At 43.5% G+C, this 25,986-nt stretch overlaps 1 protein-coding gene across 1 annotated transcript in view; it reads right to left on the bottom strand.

Moving 5' to 3' along the window:
• MYO10 (myosin X) overlaps window positions 1-25,986 on the bottom strand; it is a 261,210-nt gene that overhangs the window by 193,823 nt on the left and 41,401 nt on the right. The window contains 1 exon segment of the mRNA XM_018065535.1: window positions 12,377-12,475. Coding sequence (XP_017921024.1) covers window positions 12,377-12,475 — 99 coding nt within the window.

Genomic DNA, 25,986 nt, shown 5'->3' with positions numbered 1-25,986 from the left:
CTTCTTTCTTGGGATTAACGTAAACACACTACTATATGTAACATAATCAACAAGGGCCTACTGTATAGCACAGGGAACTCTGCTCAGTATTCTCTAATAACCTAAACGGGAGGCGAATCTGAACAAGGACGGACACGTGTACACACATAACTGAATCACTCTGCTGTGCACCCGAGACCAGCCCAACACTGTAAATCACCTATGGTGCTGGCGGTGTAGTTGCTCAGTCGTGTCCGACTCTCGCGACCCCATGGACTGCGGCCCACCAGGCTCCCCTGTCCATGAGATTCTCCGGGCAAGAATACTGGAGTGGGGTGCCATTTCCTTCTCCAGGGGATCTTCCTGACCCAGGGATCGGACCCACATCTCCTGCACGGCAGGCAATTTCTTTCCCAACTGAGCTACAAGGGAAGACCCAAAAGAAACTATACTCCAATATAAAATAAAATTAAAAAAAAAAAAAACCACATCAAAACAAAGCAGTTCTTTCTGACAGTGTCTATTCCTTACGGAATACAAACCAGAATGTCTAATGCACTTTTATATCCAGGAGCAGCACAAAAAAGGTATCCAAGAGGAAAGTAGGTTAAAAACAAATTGCTTAGGAAGTTAGCGCTTACTGGTTACAGAGTTTCTGCTTAGGATGATGAAAAAGTTTTGGAAATAGTGGTAATGGTTGCACACATCATGAATGTAATCAAAGCCACTGAATCATACATGCAACAACAGTTCCAAGAGTCACCTTTACATTTACCACAATAAACACACATACACAAGAAAACCCAAGTTCCAGTTCAAAAGATCAATTGTAGACTTATCCATCCATTTTTCCTTCAACTCAAAGTCAGACATTTATTGGGAGTCAGGCAGAGATAGACAAAATCAAGAGCTATCATGGTCATGTGGAGTAAACAAAACAAATGATACAAATGAACTTATTTACCAAACAGACTCACAGATTTAGACAAGGAATTTATGGTTACCTGGAATGTGAAGTCAAGTGGGCCTTGGAAAGCATCGCTACAAACAAAGCTAGTGGAGGTGATGGAATTCCAGTTGAGCTGTTTCAAATCCTGAAAGACGATGCTGTGACAGTGCTGCACTCTATATGCCAGCAAATTTGGAAAACTCAGCAGTGGCCACAGGACTGGAAAAGGCCAGTTTTCATTCCAATCTCAAAGAAAGGCAATGCCAAAGAATGCTCAAACTACCACACAATTGCACTCATCTCAGATGCTAGTAAAGTAATGCTCAAGATTCTCCAAGCCAGGCTTCAGCAATACATGAAGTGTGAACTTCCTGATGTTCAAGCTGGTTTTAGAAAAGGCAGAGGAACCAGAGATCAAATTGCCAACATCCGCTGGATCATGGAAAAAGCAAGAGAGTTCCAGAAAAACATCTATTTCTGCTTTATTGACTATGCCAAAGCCTTTGACTGTGTGGATCACAATAAACTGTGGAAAATTCTGAAAGAGATGGGAATACCAGACCATCTGACCTGCCTCTTGAGAAATCTGTATGCAGCTCAGGAAGCAACAGTTAGAACTGGACATGGAACAACAGACTGGTTCCAAATAGGAAAAGGAGTACGTCAAGGCTATATATTGTCACCCTGCTTATTTAACTTCTATGCAGAGTACATCATGAGAAATGCTGGGCTGGAAGAAACACAAGCTGGAATCAAGATTGCCGAAAGAAATATCAATAACCTCAGATATGCAGATGACACCACCCTTAAGGCAGAAAGTGAAGAGGAACTAAAAAGTCTCTTGACGAAAGTGAAAGTGGAGAGTGAAAAAGTTGGCCTAAAGCTCAACATTCAGAAAACGAAGATCAGGGCATCCGGTCCCATCACTTCATGGGAAATAGATGGGGAACCAGTGGAAACAGTGTCAGACTTTATTTTGGGGGCTCCAGAATCACTGCAGATGGTGACTGCAGCCATGAAATTAAAAGACGCTTACTCCTTGGAAGAAAAGTTATGACCAACCTAGATAGTATATTCAAAAGCAGAGACACTACTTTGCCAGCTAAGGTCCATCTAGTCAAGGCTATGGTTTTTCTAGTGGTCATGTATGGATGTGAGAGTTGGACTGTGAAGAAGGCTGAGTGCCGAAGAATTGATGCTTTTGAACTGTGGTATTGGAGAAGACTCTTGAGAGTCCCTTGGACTGCAAGGAGATCCAACCAGTCCATGCTGAAGGAGATCAACCCTGGGATTTCTTTGGAAGGAATGATGCTAAAGCTGAAACTCCAGTACTTTGGCCACCTCATGAGAAGAGTTGACTCATTGGAAAAGACTCTGATGCTGGGAGGGATTGGGGGCAGGAGGAGAAGGGGACGACAGAGGATGAGATGGCTGGATGGCATCACTGACTCGATGGACGTGAATCTGAGTGAACTCCGGGAGTTGGTGATGGACAGGGAGGCCTGGCATGCTGCGATTCATGGGGTCGCAGAGTCGGACACAACCGAGCGACTGAACTGAAGTGAACTGAAGGGGAGCATGGAGGGATAAATTAGGAGCTTGGAATTAACACATTATACATACCCTACTTTATATAAAATAGCCAACCTATAGCATATAGTGTATATATATGTATATATAGTGTATATTCAATATATATATAGTATATATTCAATATGCTGAATAGTCACTATCTGGGATAATCTACAAAAATAATCTGAAAAAGAATACTATCTATACATGTATAAATTACTTTGCTGTACATCTGAAATTAACACAACATTGTAAATTAATTGTACTTCAACTTAAAAACTGGTGAAAAATTTTTTTTAAGATTTGGACATTTGTAGCAGAGATCGTAGCAAATATTTTAGACACCCATCCCAAAAGCTGAAAACCCAAAAGGAATACAAATGTCACAGCTGTTAACACATACACATACCCACAACAGAATTCAAGATGCAACAGAATTCAAGCCCAAAAGCCAGAGCTGTATATCCTTTGAGGGACATGCTTTGCCTCTCAACTGGACTGCAAAAAAAAAAACAAACAACCTTCTTTGTTCAACTTACTGTCTGTCATCAGAAAAATTCTATCTTTAAATCAAACACATTGATAAGCTAAAACACACAGTTAAAATAGAGGGCAACCTACTCCAGTATCCTTGCCTAGAAAATTCCATGGACAGAGGAGCCTGGTGGGCTACACTCCATGGGGTTACAGAGAGTCAGACATGACTGACTGAGCATGCACACACACACACTCTTAGGCTCAAACAGAGTGGTCGCAGAGTCAGACGTGACTGAGTGTGCACAAGCGCGCACACATACACACCCCACACTATTAGGGTCAACCGCAGAAAACTGCAAATATTCAACTCTTTCATCCTACAGAGATGGCAACTTCCCACAGTTCAACCACACCCACAAGTTAATCTGGCCGAAAGCACCGGCTGCAATTCAAGGGCCACCGGAGGCTTGAGAGGAAAAGATGAGGGAAAATACGTTTCTTTCAAGGAAAATAAAAATAGTTCCTCAAAAGCTTCCCCCAAATCAGTGCATTAATATGAGAATGCTTCTCTTTATGAAAAAGGAGGGAAAAGGTTGAGAAGGAGCCAGAATATACATTTTGTTTTTTAAAAATAATGTAAAAGCAAGGGAGTCCTGCGCCGGCCACAGAAAGAAATCTGTCCTGTGGTCCCAGACTCCGGCTCTGAGCATCACTGAAAGCATCTGAAAGACACTACTTCTACATCATTAACGTCCCCCAAGCTCCTTCTCCAGCATCTTCCTAAGTTGAGTTGTCTCCTTGTTGGTTCTGGAGCTGCCTGGGGGTCATCCCAGATGGCCCCACCTGACGTGGGGATGCTAAGCCAACTGCAGCTCACTCACTCCCCAGGCACTCTCGGAGAGGGGGCTGGCGGGCAAGATGTCTTTACCCGGCAGCTGCCTCAGCCAACAGCTGGTTCTGCCTGCGAAGCCAGGAATGCCACTTCTGCAGCTGCTGACAAGGGTGGGCGTTCCTGGGCTCCCAGGGGCCCGCGTGCGCAGCCAGCTTCTTTGCAGATCAAACTCTTAACTCAGTTAAAAGATGGAGGCTCCATCACTTCCCTTCCAAAAGCTGATCTGACCTGTTCCATCAAGCTGAAATCACTGAGCACGAGCTGTCTAATTCCTAACAATCAGTGGAGCTTCAGGCTAACATTTGGACTGTGAGATGGGAGACTTGCTAGGGGGTCCCATGGTCAAGTTCCCAGCCCTCCACAGGCTTGAGGGAGATTCCCCTGCTCCACACAGAGGGCTCGTACAGGGTGTGGCGAGGTCCCAAAGCTGCCACATCCAGATGCCATTCAAGGGCACCAATGCGGGCAAAGTGAAGGAGTGAGAAAAAGCAAAGAAAAGCAGTTGCATAGAGCAGAAATTGTATGAAAAATAACCAAAACAATATGCAAGGAAAAAAATCACTACACTAACTCATCATCAAATTTCACAAAATTAGGCCCATAGTGATGCCCACTGTTGGATGGCATCACCAACTCAATGGAGATGAGTTTAGGTAAACTCCGGGAGTTGGTGATGGACAGGGAGGCCTGGCGTGCTGCAGTCCATAGGGTCTCAGAGAGTCGGACTTGACTGAGCAATTGAACTGAACTGAGGCCCACAGCATTAATTCCAACAAGTCAAAGTGAAAGTCAAACCCGAAAAGGTTACAGATGGCGTTAAATGGGAGAAGTGATTATTAATAATCACGGGTGATGTTTCCTCTCTGGCCTGAGGAAGTCTATCTGCGTGGGGTTGAGGGAGGCGGTACAACTTGAGAGTACCAGTCAGTCTAACGGCCATTTTGTCAATTAATAAAATGAGAAGAACAACATTTAAAACCAACTCTGTTTCGACATATTGCAAATAAGCGAAGGGCACAGAGGAGGGCATGGCAACCCACCCCAGTACTCTTGCCTGGAGAATTCCAGGGACAGAGTACCCTGGCGGCCTACAGTCCATGGGGTCTCAAAGAGTCAGACACAACTGAGTGATTAACGCTTTCACGCTTTCACAGAGTAGGGCATTTACTTGTCGACTGGGATGACAAATTCCCCAGCCAGTCTATTTCAAAAGACCCCACAGAGGGACAAGGCAAACAAAACAGCCAACAGCATGGTTGCAGACAGTTATAAAGTCCTGAAGTTGACCAGGGCAACTTAAAGAACTTTCCCTTAAAATCTAATCAGGTAAACTGCTATCACTCTAAGCTATTTCAGAGCTTTCAAATTAGGCTCTTTTCAGGACATATCATAAAATAGTTGTCTCTCAAAGTGAAAAATCTAATCAAGATGTTATCAGTAAATTCTACACTGTTTCAAAAGGATGCTTCCTGGATTGCCCACCATGCCTGGTGAACATTATGGGAAAGACACACATTTAGTGCCAGCTTCCATCCTGTCCTCTTCACCAGAGTCGATCCTATAGCCAGATCTGCTCCCTATAGAACCTGGGACCCGTGGTGCTCTTTCCTACATCTCTGCTCAAGGCGTGCTGTGCCAACAGACAAGTCTTTGCTCACTTCTGGAGCACGTGCTGACCTGCCCACGTGCTTCCTCCTCCGGAGGCCACAACTATGCATTTTTTCAACACAGCATGTTCGCATGTCGCTCGCACATTTCTTTCTCCATCTGCAAATACTTCACGGCGAGTATAACATAAGTTATGAGTCAACTGGGAACGCTTTGGTCCTCTGTATTCCCAGGACCAACCTACAGTAGTTTAAGCTTTGGCCTGGGATGGGATTTTAGATTAATATAAAAGTTATCTCCCTGAGGGGAAAAAAATATAGAACTGAGCACATGTGCAAAATCTGAAGAGACGGAATGAAAGAAGAAAACAAGGCCCTCCAGGGCTCTTACCGAAAGAACACAGTATTATCTCCGACCTACCCCACGGCCCCGCCGCCCCATTTCAGGATTTTAGTTACTTGTGGCTCTGCTTGGTTTCCAACACAAAAACAGGATTTTGAAAACTGCTCTTTAATCCACCTGAGCATTACTTCACTGCAGTCAGCACAATCCAGGTCACACTTCAGGTGAAGTAACTGCTGGAATTAGGGGGTGCACATAGGGAAAACAGGCTTCCCTGGGGACTCAGAGGGTGAAGAATTTGCCTGTAACGCAGGAGACCCTGCGTTTGATCCCTGGGTTGGGAGGATCCCCTGGAGAAGGAAACAGCAACCCACTCCAGTATTCTTACCTGGAAAATCCCATGGACAGAGGAGCCTGGTGGGCTATACTCCATGGGGTCGAAAAGGGTCAGACAGGTCTGAGTGATTCACACACACACACACACACACACACACACACACACACACACACACACACACACACACAGCACAGCAGCACACACACACACAACACACACGGGCTCAGGCAGCAATGCAAGCCATGGGGGTGGCTGTCAATAAAACTGAAGCGTCACTCAGTCACCCACCACTCACCTGCTATGCGGCCCAGCTTCTAACAGGCCACGAGTCAGTACCAGTCCATGACCCAGAGGCTGGAAACTCCTGATGTAGGAGGAAAGAGCACGTCCCACTCCTCACTGGAGAAGCGAAGACTCTAAGGCAGTTCGCCGCAACGTCTCGTAAATCCACTCCAAATGTGGACCACGGACCAGCGGCACCCACACCACCAGAAAGCTGGTGAAAACGCAGACTCTCAGCACTACCAACCCCCGCCGCCCCCACCCCGGACCTGCCAACCAGAATCTGCATCAGAAACAAGACCCCCAGGTGATTCCTGTATGTAAGGTTTGGGAGGCACTGCTCTAAACCAAAGGAGACTCAGCTAACAGTCTGAAAGCTGTTCATGGATTCTGAGAGGTCATATTTCGGTAGCATAAAGATACAGAAAATACCCATGAGATAGCTTTTACCTATTACCATTTGATCAAACACTGGTATCTTTTTAATTTAAAATTTATTTAAATTTTGGCAGGGGATGGAATTCCAGATTGTGCTGAATGGAAGAAGGAAACAGGCCCTTCAGGGCTCTCACCAAAAACAATACAGCATTAACTCCTCTGCACCCCACGGCCCTGGGATCCCATTTTAGGGACCCATTTGTGAATTTTTATAATATATAGATTTATTAATTTAGTTGCACATTGCCTTTTAACCTCACAGAGACCTGACTTAGAAATAATCCGCTCTTCCACACAAATTTCATGAAATAATTTTGTTCAGCCTCTTCTCACCCATGTATCAGTGTTTTTGTCATCACCAGAACCCCTTGCTGAATCACCTAACAGGTTTCTAGAATTCATCATCATCACTTTGGTTAAAGATGTTGAACGCACAGCACTTTAAAAAGCCTGCATATGATTCTGTCCCTATAAAAATGCATCCCAACCACAAGCAGCCATTCTCCTGATACTAGCATGGCTGATGTCCTTCATCCGTCCTGTGGCTTATCCGTGACGTGATCCCTAACCACACTGCCTTTGTGTTGTTGTTTAGTCGCTAAGTCGTATCTGACTCTTTTGAGACCCCATGGACCGTAGCATGCCAGGCTCCTCTGTCCATGGGTTCTCCAGGCAAGAGTACTGGAGTGGGTTGCCATGCTCTCCTCTGGGAGATTTTCCCGACCCAGGTATTGAAACCATGTCTCCTGCTTGGCAGGTGGATTCTTAACCATTGAGCCATCAGGAAAGCAAACTGCTTTTAATTACCTTTAAAAGACTTGTTTACAACATGCCAATACTTAAAACTGTGAGGGTCTAATCCCAAGAATAACTGCTAAACCTTGTAACATTCTCTAGCATTCTTTCTCTTTTAGCCGGGTGTCCTTTGCATTAATTGCTCAGCCATGTCCAATTCTTTCGTAATCCCATGGACTAGTCTGCCAGGCTCCTCTGTCCATGGGATTCTCCAGGCAAGAATACTGGAGTGGGTTGTCATTTCCTTCTCCACGGGGTCTTCCAAACCCAGCGATCGAACCTGGGTCCTCCTTCATTGCAGGCCGATTCTTTACCATCTGAGTCACTAGAGAAGCCCTAAGCAATCTTTCAGTTCAGTTCAGTCACGTCCGACTGTTTGCGACCCCATGAATCGCAGCACGCCAGGCCTCCCTGTCTATCACCAATTCCCGGAGTTTACTCAAACTCATGTGCATCAAGTCGGTGATGCCATCTAGCCATCTCATCCTCTGTCATCCCCTTCTCTTCCTGCCCCCAATCCCTCCCAGCATCATGGTCTTTTCCAATGAGTCAACTCTTCGCATGAGGTGGCAAAAGTACTGGACTTTCAGCCTCAGCATCAGTCCTTCCAATGAACACCTAGGACTGGTCTCCTTTAGGATGGACTGGTTGGATCTCCTTGCAGTCCAAGGGACTCTCAAGAGTCTTCTCCAACACCACAGTTCAAAAGCATCAATTCTTCAGCGTTCAGCCTTCTTCACAGTCCAACTCTCACATCCATACATGACCACAGGAAAAACCATAGCCTTGACTAGACAGATCTTTGTTGGCAAAGTCATCTCTGCTTTTTAATATGCTATCTAGATTGGTCATAACTTTCCTTCCAAGGAGTAAGCAGCGTCTTTTAATTTCATGGCTGCAGTCACCATCTGCAGTGATTTTGGAGCTCCAAAAAATAAAGTCTGACAGTGTTTCCACTGTTTCCCCATCTAATTCCCCATGAAGTGATGGAACCAGATGCCATGATCTTCGTTTTGTGAATGTTGAGCTTTAAGCCAACTTTTTCACTCTCCTCTTTCACTTTCATCAAGAGGCTTTTTAGTTCCTCTTCACTTTCTGCCATAAGGGCTACCTTTGAAAGCATTTAAAAACCAGCACTAAGTTAATACAAGGCTGAATAATGTCTTTTCTAAATGATACTTTATTTCTCAAAGTAAAGAGGGCACCTCACAAAAGCTCTTTGTAGAGGATTTGAGTGTCAAACTCTTTGTAATCACTTTTAAGTGTACCTTTCAATGGCAGTAAGTACATTCACATCATGACCAACACCATGGTTCATCTTCAGAACATTTTCATTTACTGAAACCAGAACTCTGGACCCATAAAATAACTCCCCACCCTCCCTTTCCCTCTGAAACACCAATATCTTAATAATAACATAACCAAATTGGTCTGAAATTGGCCGGTACTGTAAAAGTTACCACGTGTTTGACCAGGACAAGGCCGTGCTCTTCATCTCTGACCTGATTCCCTCAAGATTCTCTGTTCAGATAAACAGTGGGTGTGCTGGGCCTGGGTGCCAGGACCAGGTTCAATTCAGTTCAGTCGCTCAGTCATGTCCTACTCTTTGCGACCCCATGAATCGCAGCACGCCAGGCCTCCCTGTCCATCACCAACTCCCGGAATTCACTCAGACTCACGTCCATCGAGTCAGTGATGCCATCCAGCCACCTCATCCTCTGTTGTCCCCTTCTTCTCCTGCCCCCAATGCCTCCCAGCATCAGAGTCTTTTCCAATGAGTCAACTCTTCGCATGAGGTGGCCAAAGTACTGGAGTTTCAGCTTTAGCATCATTCTTTCCAAAGAAATCCCAGGGCCAATGTCCTTCAGCATGGACTGGTTGGATCTCCTTGCAGTCAAGGGACTCTCAAGAGTCTTCTCCAACACCACAGTTCAAAAGCATCAATTCTTTGGCACTCAGCCTTCACAGCCCAACTCTCACATCCATACATGACCACAGGAAAAACCATAGCCTTGACTAGACAGATCTTTGTTAGCAAAGTAATGTCTCTGCTTTTCAATATGCTATCTAGGTTGGTCATAATCCTTGGTGGTTATGCCTGTTACGTTCTGCTGTGAAACTGTGCTGTCAGGGTAGGAAGAAGTAGGTCAGAAGAAAAAGAAACAAGAAGTCTTTCGGCCACTGCCAGCTCTCGAGCCACGTCAGATCCACATGTTTCTAACCTGTCTCACTTTCCTCATATTCCAAATCATTTCCTACATGGGTAACCAAGTTAATTACAGTTGTTACACTTGGGAATGACAGAGCAGACAACATAAGACCATGGGTGGATGACCGATTAAAGACTCCCAGGTTGGGAGTTGCTTTCATGTTTAAGTATATACTTTTCTGGTTTAGTTCTTTCTGAAACCCACGGTCCATAAATACAAGTCAAGAGGGAACAAAACTGCTGGCTTGACCATCCCTTTCAATGCTGAGGGCTACCCATCGACCAGCTGGCAACAGTGTCACACAACACCAACTGCTGATACAGGCGGTAAGCTTAGAGGCTGTTAGAAATGCTGTGCAAGAAGCCTCTGCTGAGCAAAGTGGAGTTCAATAGGAATCAAGAGCATCTTTGGAATATTGAGGATGCTACGTTAAATAAAACAAGCCAATAACACAAAAGGACAAAAACTATGATTGCACTCACATAAGTATTGAAAAGAATCAAAATTACAGAGACAGAAAGCAGAAAGGTGGTTACCAAGGACTGGGGGAATTACGCGTTTGTTGGATACACTGTCTCAGTAGATTATCACAAGGTGGAAAAGTTCAAGAGACCTACTGCCCAACAACGGAAATGCACTCTGCAGCTACTGAACGGTACACTTCAACACGGTTAAAATGGGAGTTTTAACATTATGTGCTTTGCATTACAATTTTTTAAGAGGAAAAAGGTGGGGGGTAGGAAATAAAGTATCTTTGGGATTAAAAGTAAGTTGGAAAAAAAAAGAATTCCACTAAGCTCTGTCAGGTCAGATACACTGCTTAAGTTATTCTGTCTTTTTCCATCATCTTGAGAAGTATGTACAAGGACTGAAAGGAGCTGAATTCTCATCCGGGGAAAGGGAGAAGGCAAGACACAAAAATGCTGGCCAGGTCTCTTGGTCCTTAGTTTATAGATCACATCACCCTACCTGAGAACCTGATGAGAAAGAGCCCCGACTGTGCAGCGGTGGCTGTAAGACAGGTGGTCTCTTCGGCCCCCTCTCCCTGCCCCCAGCAACTCTACTCTGTATCTGCATATCACACCTGCGTCGTCACCACCAGATAAATCCTGAAGAGCATTCAAGATGCTCAGATGAAAAAGGAACTGAGAAACTGCCAAACAGCCCAGAAACATCATTGCTTATCAAGCCAAGAAATGAGGAGTGTACGACCAAGAGGCTCATCTCTGCTCAAGGTCTCGACAGCCAAGGAGCCCATCAGCCGCACACTACAGAACACTGACCTTGAAGCGTCTGTTCTCAAAGCAACTCGCCAACAAAATTCAGAAACTATGAATTTTAAATACTGGCACACAACCTCCTTTCGTTTCTTTATGTCTTAAATTTTAACGTGCCTCTGAAGGAGGGACCCACTTGTATAATATTAAAATTGGTTTCCTTCAGGATTAACAAAGTACTATATATGAAATAAACAATAAGCACATACTGTATAGCACAAGGAACTGTATTCAATGCCTGCTAATAATCTATAAGGGAAAAGAATTTGAAATATATATATACGTATTTACATATAACTGAATCACTTTGCTGTATACCTGAAACTAACACAACATTGTAAATTAACTATATATGTGTCTGTGTGTGCACTCAGTCATTCAGTCGTGTCTGATTCTTTATGACCCCATGGACGGTAGCCCACCAGGCTCCTCTGTCCATGGGATTTCCCAGGCAAGAAAACCGGAACAAGTTGCCACTTCCTACTCCAGGGGATCTTCCCGACCCAGGGATCCAACTTGCATCTCTTGTGTCTCCTGCATTGGTAGGCCCATTCTTTACTACTGAACCACCTGGACTTCAGGTTTTTGTTTTCTTTTATTGTAAATTGGTTTCCTTATAAAATGGAGAAGCTAGGCTCCTTTTCAACTGTCCAAATACAATCAATGGGCCAGTTTGTAGATTCAAGAATTCGTTCTCAGTCATTCTCACTTGTTTTACACTAAAGAATGGGCACCCTAGAGCAGTGGTTCCTACAGACAGAGGAGCTTCTTCAGTTGCTTCACAAGGTGGATAAGGAGGCTCATGAGACGCGGTTTGCTCCATCCTGTCTTTAGAGGGACCAGGGCACCGCTACAGTCTCACTGGCAGACCAGTACTCCCAACACTAGCCAAGTTTACAAACTTGAAGGGAAGGTGGCCATGAAACCAGTTACCACCCTATGCTCCTGCTTCGTCCTGATTCCCAGGAAGGAAACCAGCCGAGGGCAGTGTTCTGTCCTGTCCTGGTTGGGACACTTTGCATTCCATTTGGGAGAATTTTTTACTGTGTCTCTCACACACTCGAGGTGTGGATCACACATTCTTTTTAGGACTCTGTTTCATCACTGAGAAAAGATGCCTCGGGCCTGAGGGGGTGGGGAGTGGACACACGTGCCCTTACTCAGGGCCCCCCGAGGAAGCGAACACGGCTGGTTCGAAGCTGCAGGCTCTCTGCTCACCTGACCATAGTCCGTCTGGAAGACCACAACGCCCTCCGCGCAGGAATTTACAGTACTGGGGAAATGCTGGCCATTTTCTCTCAGCCAGACCCGCGTTCCCTGTAAATAAAACAGACAAAATATAACTATGTGTTGGAACTGTACTTTGAGGCAAAACACCACCCAGAAAATTACTATACTTAACTAAATTCCTTAAAAATCACTTTTTGAAAAGCAAATATCTTTCTCAAATAAGCAAGGAATGAAGCTTCAAAGAAAGCATCACCCACAGCCTTGTGTGTTAGTTGAGCAGCCGTGTCCGACTCTTTGTGAGCAGCCCTCCAGGCTCCTCCTGTCCACAGGATTTTCCAGGCAAGGATACTGGAGTAGGTTGCCATTTCCTTCTCCAGGGGATCTTCCTGACACAGGGACTGAACCCAGGTCTCCTGCGTTGCCAGTGGATTCTTTACCATCTGAGCCAGCAGGGAAGCCCAGATATACCCACAGCCTTACATATATACAGTGTGACTGAGAGCCCCACAAGACAGAAGAAGAAAAGGATAGAGAAAATCGCACTAAAATGCAACTGATTTCTGTGGATTATCTCATTTCATTCACACACACCCTTTGAGGCAAGCGTCATTATCATCCCATTGTATAGATGGAGAAGTGGAGATCCAGAGGTAGCTTGCCCAGCATCTCACATGAAGAAACTGCAAGTTTAATCAGGTCACCACACTGCTTCGCCCCAAATTCAGAATTCTACAGGACGTCCAGGCTCCAACTTCCCGAATCCAAGCCCCATGCACTGGCCCACTTGGAGGGCACGGACTTCCTCCTTATGTAAAATCCACTGACCTCTCCAAAAGAGGGATTCCGTTTTAGTAAGTATTACAACTCAGTCCCACTGGTATGAATTTTGGCAGGATTCCACCAGATAACAAATGCACCCCAAAGGTTGGAATTACAGCCCGAGAGATAGCAACTTCTAGAACCTACTGTTTTAATCTAGGGCAAAATGTTTTGGCATCGATTTTATTTCTCTTTTTTTACTTCCCCACTGGATAAATGAAATGACAATCAAAATACTTAGCTTTCCAATGCTGAATTTCCTCTTTCTTTGATTTCCCAACATGAAAACGGTTTGTTTTCAAGGACAAGTGATAAAAATGTTTGCAGAAATTACTGGGTGTTCACTGGTCATTCAAATTATAAACAGTTACCTTTATGGCAATTGTTATATATGGTGATGGGAATGTAAATTTGTGCAGCCACTATGCAAACAGTATGAAGTTTCCTTAAAAAACTAAAGTGGAACTACCACATAATCCAGTAATTCCACTCCTGAGTATATATCCAGAAAAGAAAAAAACATTAGTTCCAAAAGATACATGCACCTCAGTGTTCACAGCAGCACTATGTACAGCAGCCAAGACCGGAAAGCAACCCAAGTGCCCATCAGACAACTGGATAAAGAAGATGTGATGTATAGATACATGAAAATTACTCAGTCATAAAAAATAATGAAATACTGCCATTTGCAGCAATGTGGATGGACCTAGAGGAATTATGTTTAGTAAAGTCAGAGAAAGACAAATACTGTATGATATTACTTATATATGGAGTCTAAAAAAAATAATACAAACAAATGTATATGCAAAATAGAAACAGACTCACAGGCATGGAAAACAGACTAATGGTTACCGAAGGGAAAAAGGAGGGAAGAGGGACACATTAGGGGTGTGGGATTAACAAACACAAATTGCTACATAAAACAGATAAGCAAAAAGGATATACTCTACAGCATAGGGAATTATATCCATATCATGCATTATACCCATTAATCTGCAATGGCATATAATCTGCAAAAATACTGAACTACTAAACTGTACACCTGAAACTAACTCAATCATCTACATCAACTACACTTCAATTAAAAAATACTTAAAATTTTTCCAGTAGTCACGTATGGATGTGAGAGTTGGTCTGTAAAGAAAGCTGAGTGCCGAAGAATTGATGCAACTGTGGTGTTCGAGAAGACTCTTGAGAGTCCCTTGGACTGCAAGGAGATCCAACTAGTCCGTCCTAAAGGAAATCAGTCCTGAATATTCACTGGAAGGACTGATGTTGAAGCTGAAACTCCAATACTTTGGCTACCTGATGCGAAGAGCTGACTCATTGGAAAAGACCCTGATGCTGGGAAAGATTGAGGGCAAGGAGGAGAAGGGGACAACAGAGGATGAGATGGTTGGATGGCATCACCGACTCAATGGACATGAGTTTGGGTAAACTCTGGGAGTTGGTGATGAACAGGGAGGCCTGGCATGCCACAGTCCATGGGGTCACAAAGAGTCGGACACGACTGAGCAACTAAACTGAACTAATTTAAAAAAAAGAATTACTTTTATGACTTAATGTATACCCAATGTGCTGCAATCACTTTAGTATCTCGTATTATTTCTACTCTGCTCAATTTCATCAACTCCAACAAAAATGAAACAGTGGAAACACACCAAAATTATCATTTGATACATTAATAGTACTTAAAGCTCCTTTTACTAGAATTTTCAACCTCATTTCATTGATCTGCTTATTAATTTGTTTTGAGATGTTAGATGAAATATTCAAATATATTGGTTATACATTTAACTTCTCATGTAAGGGACTACTACTGATCTCAACACAGAGATGGAAGGGGATAAACAATGTAGAAGTGAACTAAGTATACTCAGCACTTTATGCTACTTTAAATTATGTTATTACTAACATAAACAGTAGCTTCCAGTAATGGGGTGTCCATGAGGTGTCCCAATCATGTGCTAAGAGCCTCAATAACACTGATACTAACTTAACCTTTGGTAAGATAGGAATCCTTGCCCTGAAACTCAAGTTCAGAGCTTAAGTCCTTATCTAAAGTCACACAGCTAATGACCAAACCAGGTCTCAAATCTTTCCAATTCCTTATTCCATGTTCTTTCCACACATCACACGATTTGTCTCCTTAAAGTAATTCATGAATAAATAAAATGCACTAGTAGGTCAGAAAACAACTAAAACATACCAGCACACAAAGGTCACTTTAAGAGTCCAGTTATCACACACAACTCCTACTACAAGGGAAAATTTTAAGACATAAAAATCCAACTTACAAGTTACTCCTTCAGTGCCAAAGACAACTCTGTTTAAAATACACCAGCCAGGATCTAAAACACTTGTTGTCGCCACTGTGACCTGGGGTCCCCAGGAAATCAACCCTGAGTTCGATGAAAGTATTTAGGGCCAGCAAGCTAGACCTCAGGAATCTGGGAGGAGGGGGACCCAAAGATGGGGCCACCCATTCGTGAGATTCTCCAAGCATTTCCACCAAGACGATCAAGGTGACTGGAGCCCCAGGTTGAAACACCACCAGCTCCTATTCCTCTTATGGATTATAGAGTTCCCCCAGCATCCCTACTGCCACTCTATAAAAGGACCCCCCACAATGGGCATCCCCTTTCTCTTTAGTGTGGAAATTCTAAGCTGTTAACTCCCAACTTCAACCTTCCTTCCACGGAGGGGTTGAAATTTTCCATAATGAAGATGGAAAAGAGCATCCAAAGTGAGTATGAGGGGTTTCTTTACAAATCCTAAAGACCACCTTATATAAAGGACACAGGTAACACCAACAGGGCCGAGTTCCCATCCCCGCACAAGTCAGTCGGGAAGCTCCGATTCCCACTTCAGCTTGAGATACTGGTAACATCCAAAAAGAAGGACGCAACTGCTGGGCAGTCCTGATTTCTTTATTAGCAAACAGTTGTTTTCCAAGAAGAACATTTACTGCAGGCATCTCTAAGACTGCTCTTTCAAATACCATTTCACACCAAAACTGCAGTATTCGTAATGTTCTAGATAGAGATTTCCAAGGGTCTTAACTACTTTTTCAGCCTTTTTAAAATTCACAGGTCAAGATACTGCAACACTGAAAGCTTTCAAATACCTACATGTAAAGAATCCACCTGCCAATGCAGGAGACTTGGCAGACTCTGGTTCAATCCCTGGGTCGGGAAGATCCCCTGGAGTAGGAAATGGCAACCCACTCCAGTGTTCTTGCCTGGAAAATCCCATGGACAGAGGAGCCTGGTAGGCTACAGTCCATGGGATCACAGAGAGTCAGACACGACTAAGCACGCAAACACACACTCAAATGCAAACTTTCAAGGTCATAACACAAGAGCTTTTACTCATTAGGTAAAACCATAAAATAATCACAGTGGACCTCCATCCCAGAATGCTGAGTCCAAAGCTTTCTGTTTGCTATGACTACCACCTGCATTGCTTTGATCAAAAAAGATTTCACGTCTGTTTCTCAAGCCTCAAAATTGTCTATTTATATGAATTAAGATTCTGTTATGAAACATTACTGAATTAATATAAATTGTCACAAGGATTAATATAAACCTCCCGACTCCCAGAGGCTACACAGTGTGCCGTTTCTTTCTCCTGAGTTTTGCTGTGGCTCTTTTTGAACCTTCTCATTTGAAAGTATTACCAAGCTTTTTGTTGACACAGTCCTGCCTACATGATCAAACACACAATTCAACTTCCTTAGTCCAAAGGTCTTTCTCAACAGGTGTGAAGAGCTGCTGATAAACAAATCTTAAAAATCCAGCCCTGATTTCCAATCCAGAGCCCCCTGACCAGTTTTCCTAAACAGTGTCTTCCCCAGATAGGAAGGGAAATGCGTTCAAAACACCTGCTTTGTTCTCTGAAAAAGTGTTAACAGGCAATTTTCATAGAATCAGACTTGCAAAGTAAAACTGGTGCAATGGATATTTTTTACATAGATTGTTCTGGATGGTTTCTCTCGGCCCTCAAACTTTCTGCTTCCATTCTATTCGAAAAGAACACATACACCCTGGTCCAGAAAAGAGGCCACCCACAGGCATTTGAAAACAAAGTCACAGACAGACATTTACCAGAACATCCAAGTTTGAGTGGAGAAGAAAAACGTGCCCAACCATATGCAAACCATTATATTCTGTCATTGTTAAACAGGCTGATAATTTAATGTACAACACAGGCATATGGAGAAAACTCCTAGCATATGGGGAAAATTCACAACTGGAGTAAAAATATGCCTCTAAAATCAGGTGGAACAAGTTGTATCACAAAATAACACGTTTTATTAACACTCTGGACGTTTTCATCTTCATCTGAGACAGGTATGTGTTAAATTCAACTTCTAAAAATCTTTTCTGCACACAATCACCATTAACAGTTTTACAAGATAAAACACTTGCCCAGAAATTCCCATCTCTTTGAACTTGAGGGCAATATTGTAAAATAAAGAGACAAGTAATACCATTCCTTTAAAAATTAGGTTCACAGAGATTCCATTTTTCCATTGCCAACAAATGACTTCCTGGTTGTCCTGAAAGACCAACCATACCAAGCGTTGGTGACAATGTGGAAAAACTGGTGGTGATATAAAATGGTATACCCACCTTGGAAAACAGTTTGGCAGTTTCTTAAAAATCAGAATATAATCTTGCCCTCTGTCCCAACAATTCAACTCTCAGAGATCTACCTACTCAAAAGTTTTTTAAAAGCCTTGTAAGCTAATATTCACAGCAGCATTATTCATAATAGCTGAATTCTAGAAATCACTTGTCGACAGAAGAAAAATGTACAACCTAAAGTTGCAGGTTAGATTTTATTTGGGGACCTTACGGAGGATTACTGCCCGGGCACCGGCCTCTCAGATGAGTTCCAAACAAGCAAGGGAGGAGCCAGGACATATTGGAGGTTCTGCTGGGGGGAAAAGAAAAATGTGGTCCAATACCAAGAGATTACTGCTAATCACAAAACGTAGCATCTCAAGTTAACAATTATAGTGTTTTTCTATGTATGGGAAGATGCAAGAGTCTGGGCTCATTGGATTTATTCCTCAGATATGCATCTTAACTATCTAGGGCCAGGATCCTAATTTTCCTCCATTCTGAATCCCCTCAAGGTACGCTGTTGAGGGTGGCTACAGTGGCTGATGGTGGGAACCTTCTTTTTTTTTTTTTACGGGAAAGGCAGGCAGTATTTTTTTTTGTCCACACATTCAAAATGTCCATCAACTGATATAGAAATAAAATGCGATAAATCTATACAATGAAAGGCTCAACAATAAAAAAAAATCACAGAATCACCAAAAAGGATGAAACTCAAAAATATTACACTAAGTAATAGAAGCTACACATAAATAAGTATGTATCATAGAATTCCATATATATGAAATTTCTGGAAGAGGCAAATTCATAGACGCAGAAACTAGATGAATAGATGCCCAAAGCTAGGTGTTGGGACAGGGAGACATACTAACTGCATGTGGAAGAAGGAACCTGGGTGGGGAGGACAATGGAATCATTTTAAAATGGAACTGTGCTGATGGCGGCACGACTGTCTAAATGCAACAACTGTCTAAATGCCCTCAACTCCATTCAACTGTAAATCTACAATGGGTGGATTTCCCCGTATGTAATTATACATGGTCACTTCAAACCATTTAAAAAATTTAAATCCCAGCCTATATACTTCTCAGTGGTACATGAATATTCTTAACGATTCCATAATGGGAAAAGCCCAGTCATGTCTCTGTAACTGAGCAATGGTGATGCCAAGAAACACACACATAGGAATGATGATTATGTGTGCGTGCGTGCATATTTAGTCGCTTCAGTCGTGTCCAACTCTCTGCGACCCCATGGACCATGGCCTGCCAGGCTCCTCTGTCCATGGGATTCTTCTCCAGCTGTGTTAAAACTCTGAAGACTGATCTGTGTTGGGTTCATTAAGTCCCCACTCTCTATTAACATAGACTAGGAGGGGCTCAGAGACACAAGGCTACCAGGAGCCATGTCCAAGCTCATCTCCAGATAAGACTGTTAGAGAAACATGTTGTTGTTTTTTAGTCACTAAGTCGTGTCCGACTCTTTTGTGACCCCATGGACTGTAGCCCATCAGGCTCCTCTGTCTATGGGATTTCCCAGGCAAGAATATTGGAGTAGGGTGCCACTGCCTTCTCCAGGGGATCTTCCTGACCTAGGGCTCCAACTCGAATCTCCTGTATCGGCAGATGGATTCTTTACCACTGAGCAACCAGGGAAGCCTGTGGTAGAGAGTATCTCTGTTGCAATTATCGGCCTCCCTCCCTCGAAGATAATCATAAATCCCCAGCCAGCTGTGTGTGACCTGCATTAACTCCTTGGGCAAGCAGTTGTACCTGGCACCTTCCTGCTAACATGGAAATATAACATAGCTTTGCAGAGCCTAAAATACTTACCTTCTGGCCCTTCTGCATAAAAAGTTGACTGACTCCCATTTAAGAAGCTTAAAATCACTATCATAGATTCCAACCTGTTGCTCCACCATTAAAATTTTTTTTTCTCCTTTTAACAACTACATTTCTCTTCTGATTTAAAGAATGATTTTCATCCCTGAACTTTGAAAAAAATTAAGTTTAAAAATAAGGTAGGAAAACAACCCTAAAAAGGGATAATGATGATGGACTTTAAATACCATACTGTGTGGCATGTTCTAATTACAGATTCACAGAGAAGAGGACATTCTTTAGTCAAACACACAACTCAGCCTCAGACCCACAACAGGGCACCGCACCTATTTTTCTCCCGTTAACTGCCTACTCGGCCCATGTTGAGTGCCACGGTTCAAGAGTCCTAACAAACCTACACGATAAAGTCAGTTTGTTTCTGGAATGTGATCTGCCTTTTAAAAAAAAAAAAAAAGAAAAGAAAGAAAGTCTAATAACACTGTAATGGATAAATTAATATGGCTATTTTTAAAAAATGTATCTTGAGGAAAACACTCCATCTTGAGATAGAGGAAATTAACCAACAACATTTCCCTGCCTACCTATCTACCTATCCACCTACTTAGCTGCCCTGAGTCTTAGCTGCAGCACACAGGATCTTTGACCTTCTAGCTGGGGCATGCAGGATTTTTAGTTACAGCACGTGGGATCTAGTTCTCTAATGAGGGATCAAACCCAGTGCCCCTACATTGGGAGTGCGGAGTCTTAGCCACTAGACCAGGGAAGTACCTAATACGGCTATTTAAATCCGCAGTATTTTCAACAGCCAAAACAAAGTTCTTCTTTTTAGCCTGCACTGACTTAGCTAAGAAGTAACCTGGATTTGAAGATGTCTAATATAACAAGTGGGCTGGTGGCTCAGTGGAGGATTCGATCCCTGGGTCAGCAAGAGCCCTGGAGAAGAAAATGGCAACCCACTCCAGTATTTTTGCCTGGGAAATGCCATGGAGAGAGAAGCCTGGCAGGCTACACCACAGGGTCACAGGAGTCAGGCACAACTTAGCAACTAAACACCAACAAATGTGGCAGGCTGGGACACAGGAGATCCTTGTTCTTGAAGATACTGAATTTCAGAAAGGAGATGTGGGTAATATATCATAGTACAAGAATTCAAACATCATTTTTAAAACTGAGATATAATTGACATGCAACACAGTTCCAGGTGTACAGCATAATGATTTGACATTAGTATCTATGGAGAAGTGATCAAGACAATAAATCTAGTTAATATCCATTACCACACATGGTTTTTTTTCTTATGAGAATTTTTAAGATGTACTCTCTTAGCAACTTTCAAATAACCATACAGTATTATCAAGCACAGCCACCATGCTGTCCATTAGATCCGCAGGGCTTATTTTACAAACATAAGTCTGTAGCATTTGAAGCTGTCCGTTCAATTCCTCTGCCCCTCCCTCTGGCAATCACTCATCTGTTTTTCTGTACGAGTTCAGGGGGGTGGTTCTGATGGGGAGGGTCCACATATAAGTGAGATCTCTCCTCGTTTATAGCTATCTTTGTTGTTGAAGTAGGAATAGCTTTTCATCAACTGAACAGATCTTTTTTTTCCTAATCCTTATTACTCAAATCCGTCTCAAAGGACACACGGTGTTTATAACATACAAAGTTCTAACACAGGGTCCTCCACCTCATCGGTACTAACATTTTGGGTGAGGGAATTATTTGTTGTGGGGGAAAGGACTGTCCTAGTTGAGAACCACTGGTCTAGAGTGAATGGAAAGTTGAGAGTCACAGCCAAAGGAAAGGAGCTTTCAAACCCCATTAACCGAAAGCAGACTCCACTATTTCAATTCTAGGAATTTCCACAACCTCCTGAAGTCAGATCCGCCCAGACATGACCTACCTGGGGCAGATCTAATTTCCGGTGACCTTGGCTGGGTTCTTACAGAAGGAAGGGGTTGGGTGCAGGGAGGGAGTGCTGTAGAATGTGATTCAAAACATCTGACGGACAGAAGGAGCGAGGTCTCTGAGGCAGCCGGCTGGACGGCAGTACTAGGGGGCCTCTCTCCTTTTCCTCTTTTCTGTCCACTCGGCCGTTTTGGGGGTTTTTTTTACAGGTATTTTTCATGTTTCCTGGAGAAGGGAATGGCAGCCCACTCCAGTATTCTTGTCTGGAGAATCCCATGGAGAGAGAAGCCTGGCGGGCTTCAGTCCATGCGGTCACAAAGAGTCAGACAGGACTGTGTGAGTAACATACTTTCATGTTTAGAACTAACAACGTTTTTATGCAGACAATTGGAACCCGCACAGACAAAAGCCTGCTCAAAACCTGTGCTCTTCCACCTCGGGGGAGATTTCAACCCCAAGTGCTTGCGAACCTCAGTGCAAAACTTGTGAGGAGGTCTGGAAACGGTGAAGGTGAGAACGAAGCACAGCATCATCACCTGCCCAAAGTGAGTATGAAAAATGCGGTGTGAACAAGAGTGGCAGGGACAAAAGGGGCCCTGCTAGCCGGGGATGGACCAGGAGACTCAGAAATGAAAGGAAAAGGGGCAACCCAAGACGTCTCCCCTGCAGAGACAGCTGCACCTCGGGAGGGGACCAGGAAAAGTGAAGCAGCTTCAGGGCCACTGACCCCAGCGTCCCAGCTGCCATGGGTGATCTGCAGGTCCACCCGCCACGGAGCAGGCAGAGCAGAACACGGGGCCACCAGGGTGAGTGGTCCCGGACTCCCTTCCTGCACATGACCACAGGGCTTCAGACCTAAGGCTGGCACCCTCTTCGGCACCACTGCATCAGAGTCTGAAAAGCAGACAGTTTCCGCTCAGTTCTCAAAGGATGCAGAATTCAGCTAGTGTGGGGCCAGCACCAACCACTGAGGACAGAAAAGGAATGTGCTGTGAGCATATCGCCTGGGGTGTCAGAAATATACGTGCCCAGTGTGTCCCACGTCACCGGGGCTGTGGAGCAGCAGTGGTATTTGCTTTCTATAATAAGCAACGCCAAGGACAACTGTTCTACACCCCTCAGAGCTGAGGCCACCATTAAATTCCAGGGGAAAATGTGTGGCTGACATTTGTTCAGGACTCACAGACATAACCTGTCCCCTACAACCACTCCCAAAGGCTACGTGACAAGCACCGTGTAACTCCCCAGACTGGCCTATAGAAGCCCTTGAAGGCACTGCTCTTTTAATAAGGAATGTATTCCAGCTATCTGTAGCTGAAATGTGTTTGCAGCTATCAGCTATGTCATCGTTGTCATCATAAACATCATTTCTTGGAAATGTGAGCCTCAGTATCCTTTACAGCACTATTCCCACAGCAAGATGTGTCCTGTCCCGAACACCTGACCATAAACACACCTAAACACAGTATGGCTGTAAAATGAGGCTGCCTACATTCAGTACTATAAAGTTCACCATCTGTCCCATGCCTCGCCACAGTTCCCCGTGAGAAGGGCCACGTGGCATCCATGTTATTTCCCGCTGTCCACCCATAAGGTCAAACTGTCACCACCGTGAGCCACTGCCTTCATGGGGACAATGATGTGTAAAGTACATGAGCAGTAGGAGGTGAAAAGGAAAAAAGAAAACGGTGAAAGATTTTGCCAACAATAAACTAATCTTTGCTCACTGTTCCTCAGGTAAAGATGCAAAGACTCATTGGTGTCCCCCACTCGTAATCAAAACCAAAGCGAACTATGCTAAATGGCAAGACACCTGACTTATGAAACTGTAAGTCTTTCGCTGTTGTTCAGTCACTATGCTGTGTCCAACTCTGTGTGACCCCATGGACTGCAGCACGCCATGCTTCCTTGTCCTTCCCCATCTCCCGGAGCTTGCTCAAATTCATGTCCATTGAGTCAGTGATGCCATCCAACCATCTCATCCTCTGTCGTACCCTTCTTCCCCTGCCTTCAATCTTTCCCAGCATCAGGGTCTTTTCCAATGAGGCGACTCTTCGCATCTGGTGGCCAAAGGATGGAAGCTTCCGCTTCAGCATCAGTCCTTCCGATGAATAATCAGGGTTGGTTTCTTTAATGAGTTTATTCCCAATTCTGGGCTTCCAACTTGCCAACTGATTCCATCCTGGTTTTTTATTTTGATTTTCCCTACCTTCTTCTCAACTTCTCCTAACAACTTTTCAGTTACTCTACTGAACTACAGTGACTAGAAGTAATCCCAGGAAGAGGAACACCGAAAGAAATGAATCATCTCCAAGTTGCTGAGCTGAGACAATCACAGTGTAGGAATGTGACAATCCAAGGACCAAAAAACAAATTATTCTGTCTAGTAGCTAACCAATCATCACACAGCTAACACATGTGTCTAAAAGAAAACAGAAGATGAATCCAAAGAATCAGCCAACACATTTAAAATTCATTCAATCTGTAAGTCACTTCACCCATAAATCCATCTATCCATCAATCCAGCCACCTTTCCGCAAGTCCATCCTTCCTACCAGCATCTTTTGAGCCCCCTCATATGTACCAGGCACTCTGAAAGATTCACGGGTCTGTAAGTACCCTACATACAAACAAGTTTGGTTCTGAGAGCATGTTTGTAAGTTCAATTTGTTCATAAATCCAACAAAGTTAGCCCAAGTACTCAACTACAATTAGACATATAGTACTGTAATATTTATAATACTTTTTATGCAAATAATACACAAAAAAGTATCTTACAAAAAATGAAACATTTTTAATCTTACAGTACAGTACCTTGATAAGTACTATAGTACAACAGCTGGCATATGGGGGCTGGCATTGAGTGAACAGGCAAGAAGAGTCACTGACTAGAGAAGGGAGAAGAGGTGGGAGATGGCAGAGCTGAAGGATCTGTCTTCTGTTGTCTTGTCAGCAACAGAAGACAGAGGACCAGCTGTAGTTGTCCTGATGCTGACGGAACAACATCATGACAACACGATGGAACAGCATCAGACAACTCATGCCTCATGCTGACGGAACACGTGTTCACATCTTGGAAAAGTTTGCAACTTGAAGGTTTGTGCGTAGAGGACTTACTGTATATAAAGTCATTCCTGCTCTAAAACACTTATAACATATTGGAGGTAAAACTATGCCTATTCTAATACCCTCTACCTATAGTCTTTCTTCTGAAGCAAGAAATTATGTAACAGGGGGAGCCGAAGAACAAGACAAGAAAGAGAAGTAGGTAGCTGGGAGAAGGCCAAGCAGACTTTATACAATGAGCACAACTGTTCTAAGAACGCTTAAAAAATAGTGGGAAATCCTCTCTCAGGGACACAAAACAACTGGCTTCAGAACTGCATTCCATTCTTCCTTTCAGTGGAAACAGTAGGAGATACAGAACAGGAGGGGCAATGAAAGGCCATCACAAGATGTTTCACTCCTCATGGAACAGAACACCAGGTGTCCTTTACCTCTCAGTTCCTGGAGGTTTGTCCTCTCCTATTCTTTACAAGAATAATTAAAAAACAAAAACAAAAACTGGTTAAGATAATCTTGATGAAATCCTGGCTGTGTTCTGGCTACCATCTGTTTTTAGAAAAAATACACAAACGTACTCGAAACAGGAGTTTGTCATTACTTCGTAAAAACGAATGACCCAAGAACACAGTAGGAAGTAAATAAACTTAAAACAGCTATTTCTCATTTCAGCTGCGTGCATACTCATTAATTCCTCTGCAGAATTTTATTGAAGTTCAAGAACATTGAATCTTTTTCATAAAATCCCACTTCCTGAATTAAGAGTTGCTTAAGAGATCTTCTAGCACCATCAAAGAGACAGACGGCATGTTGGTGAGAACGTGAAAAAAGCAGAACACGCAAACCCTGCTGGTGAGAATGTAAAATAGTGCAGCTGCCATGGGAAACAGCCTGGCTGATCCTCAGAAGGTTTAACATAGTTACTATACGACCTGGGGATTTCACTCCCAGCTATATATCCACGGGAAATGAAAACATATGGCCACACAAAAACCTGTATATAAATCTTCCCAGCAGCATTATTCCCAAGAGCCCAAATGCGGAAACAAACAGACAGAAGGACAGAATCTTTCCAAATGTACTCAGAAAAGGGAGTATTATTCAGTGATTAAAAAAGCATGAAGAACGGATACATACTACAACATGGATAAGCCTTGAAAACATTACTCTAAGTCAAAGCTCTGGTGTATCCAGTGGTCATGTATCGATGTGAGAGTTAGACCATAAAGTAAGCTGAGCGCCAAAGAATTGATGCTTTTGAACTGTGGTGTTGGAGAAAACTCTTGAGAGTCCCTTGGACTGCAAGGGGATCCAACCAGTCCACCCTAAAGGAGATCAG

Source organism: Capra hircus, chromosome 20, assembly GCF_001704415.2.
Source record: "Capra hircus breed San Clemente chromosome 20, ASM170441v1, whole genome shotgun sequence".
NCBI classification, from domain to species: Eukaryota; Metazoa; Chordata; class Mammalia; order Artiodactyla; family Bovidae; genus Capra; species Capra hircus.
Note: the sequence above shows the minus strand (reverse complement) of the source record. Positions and strands in the feature narration are given on the sequence as shown.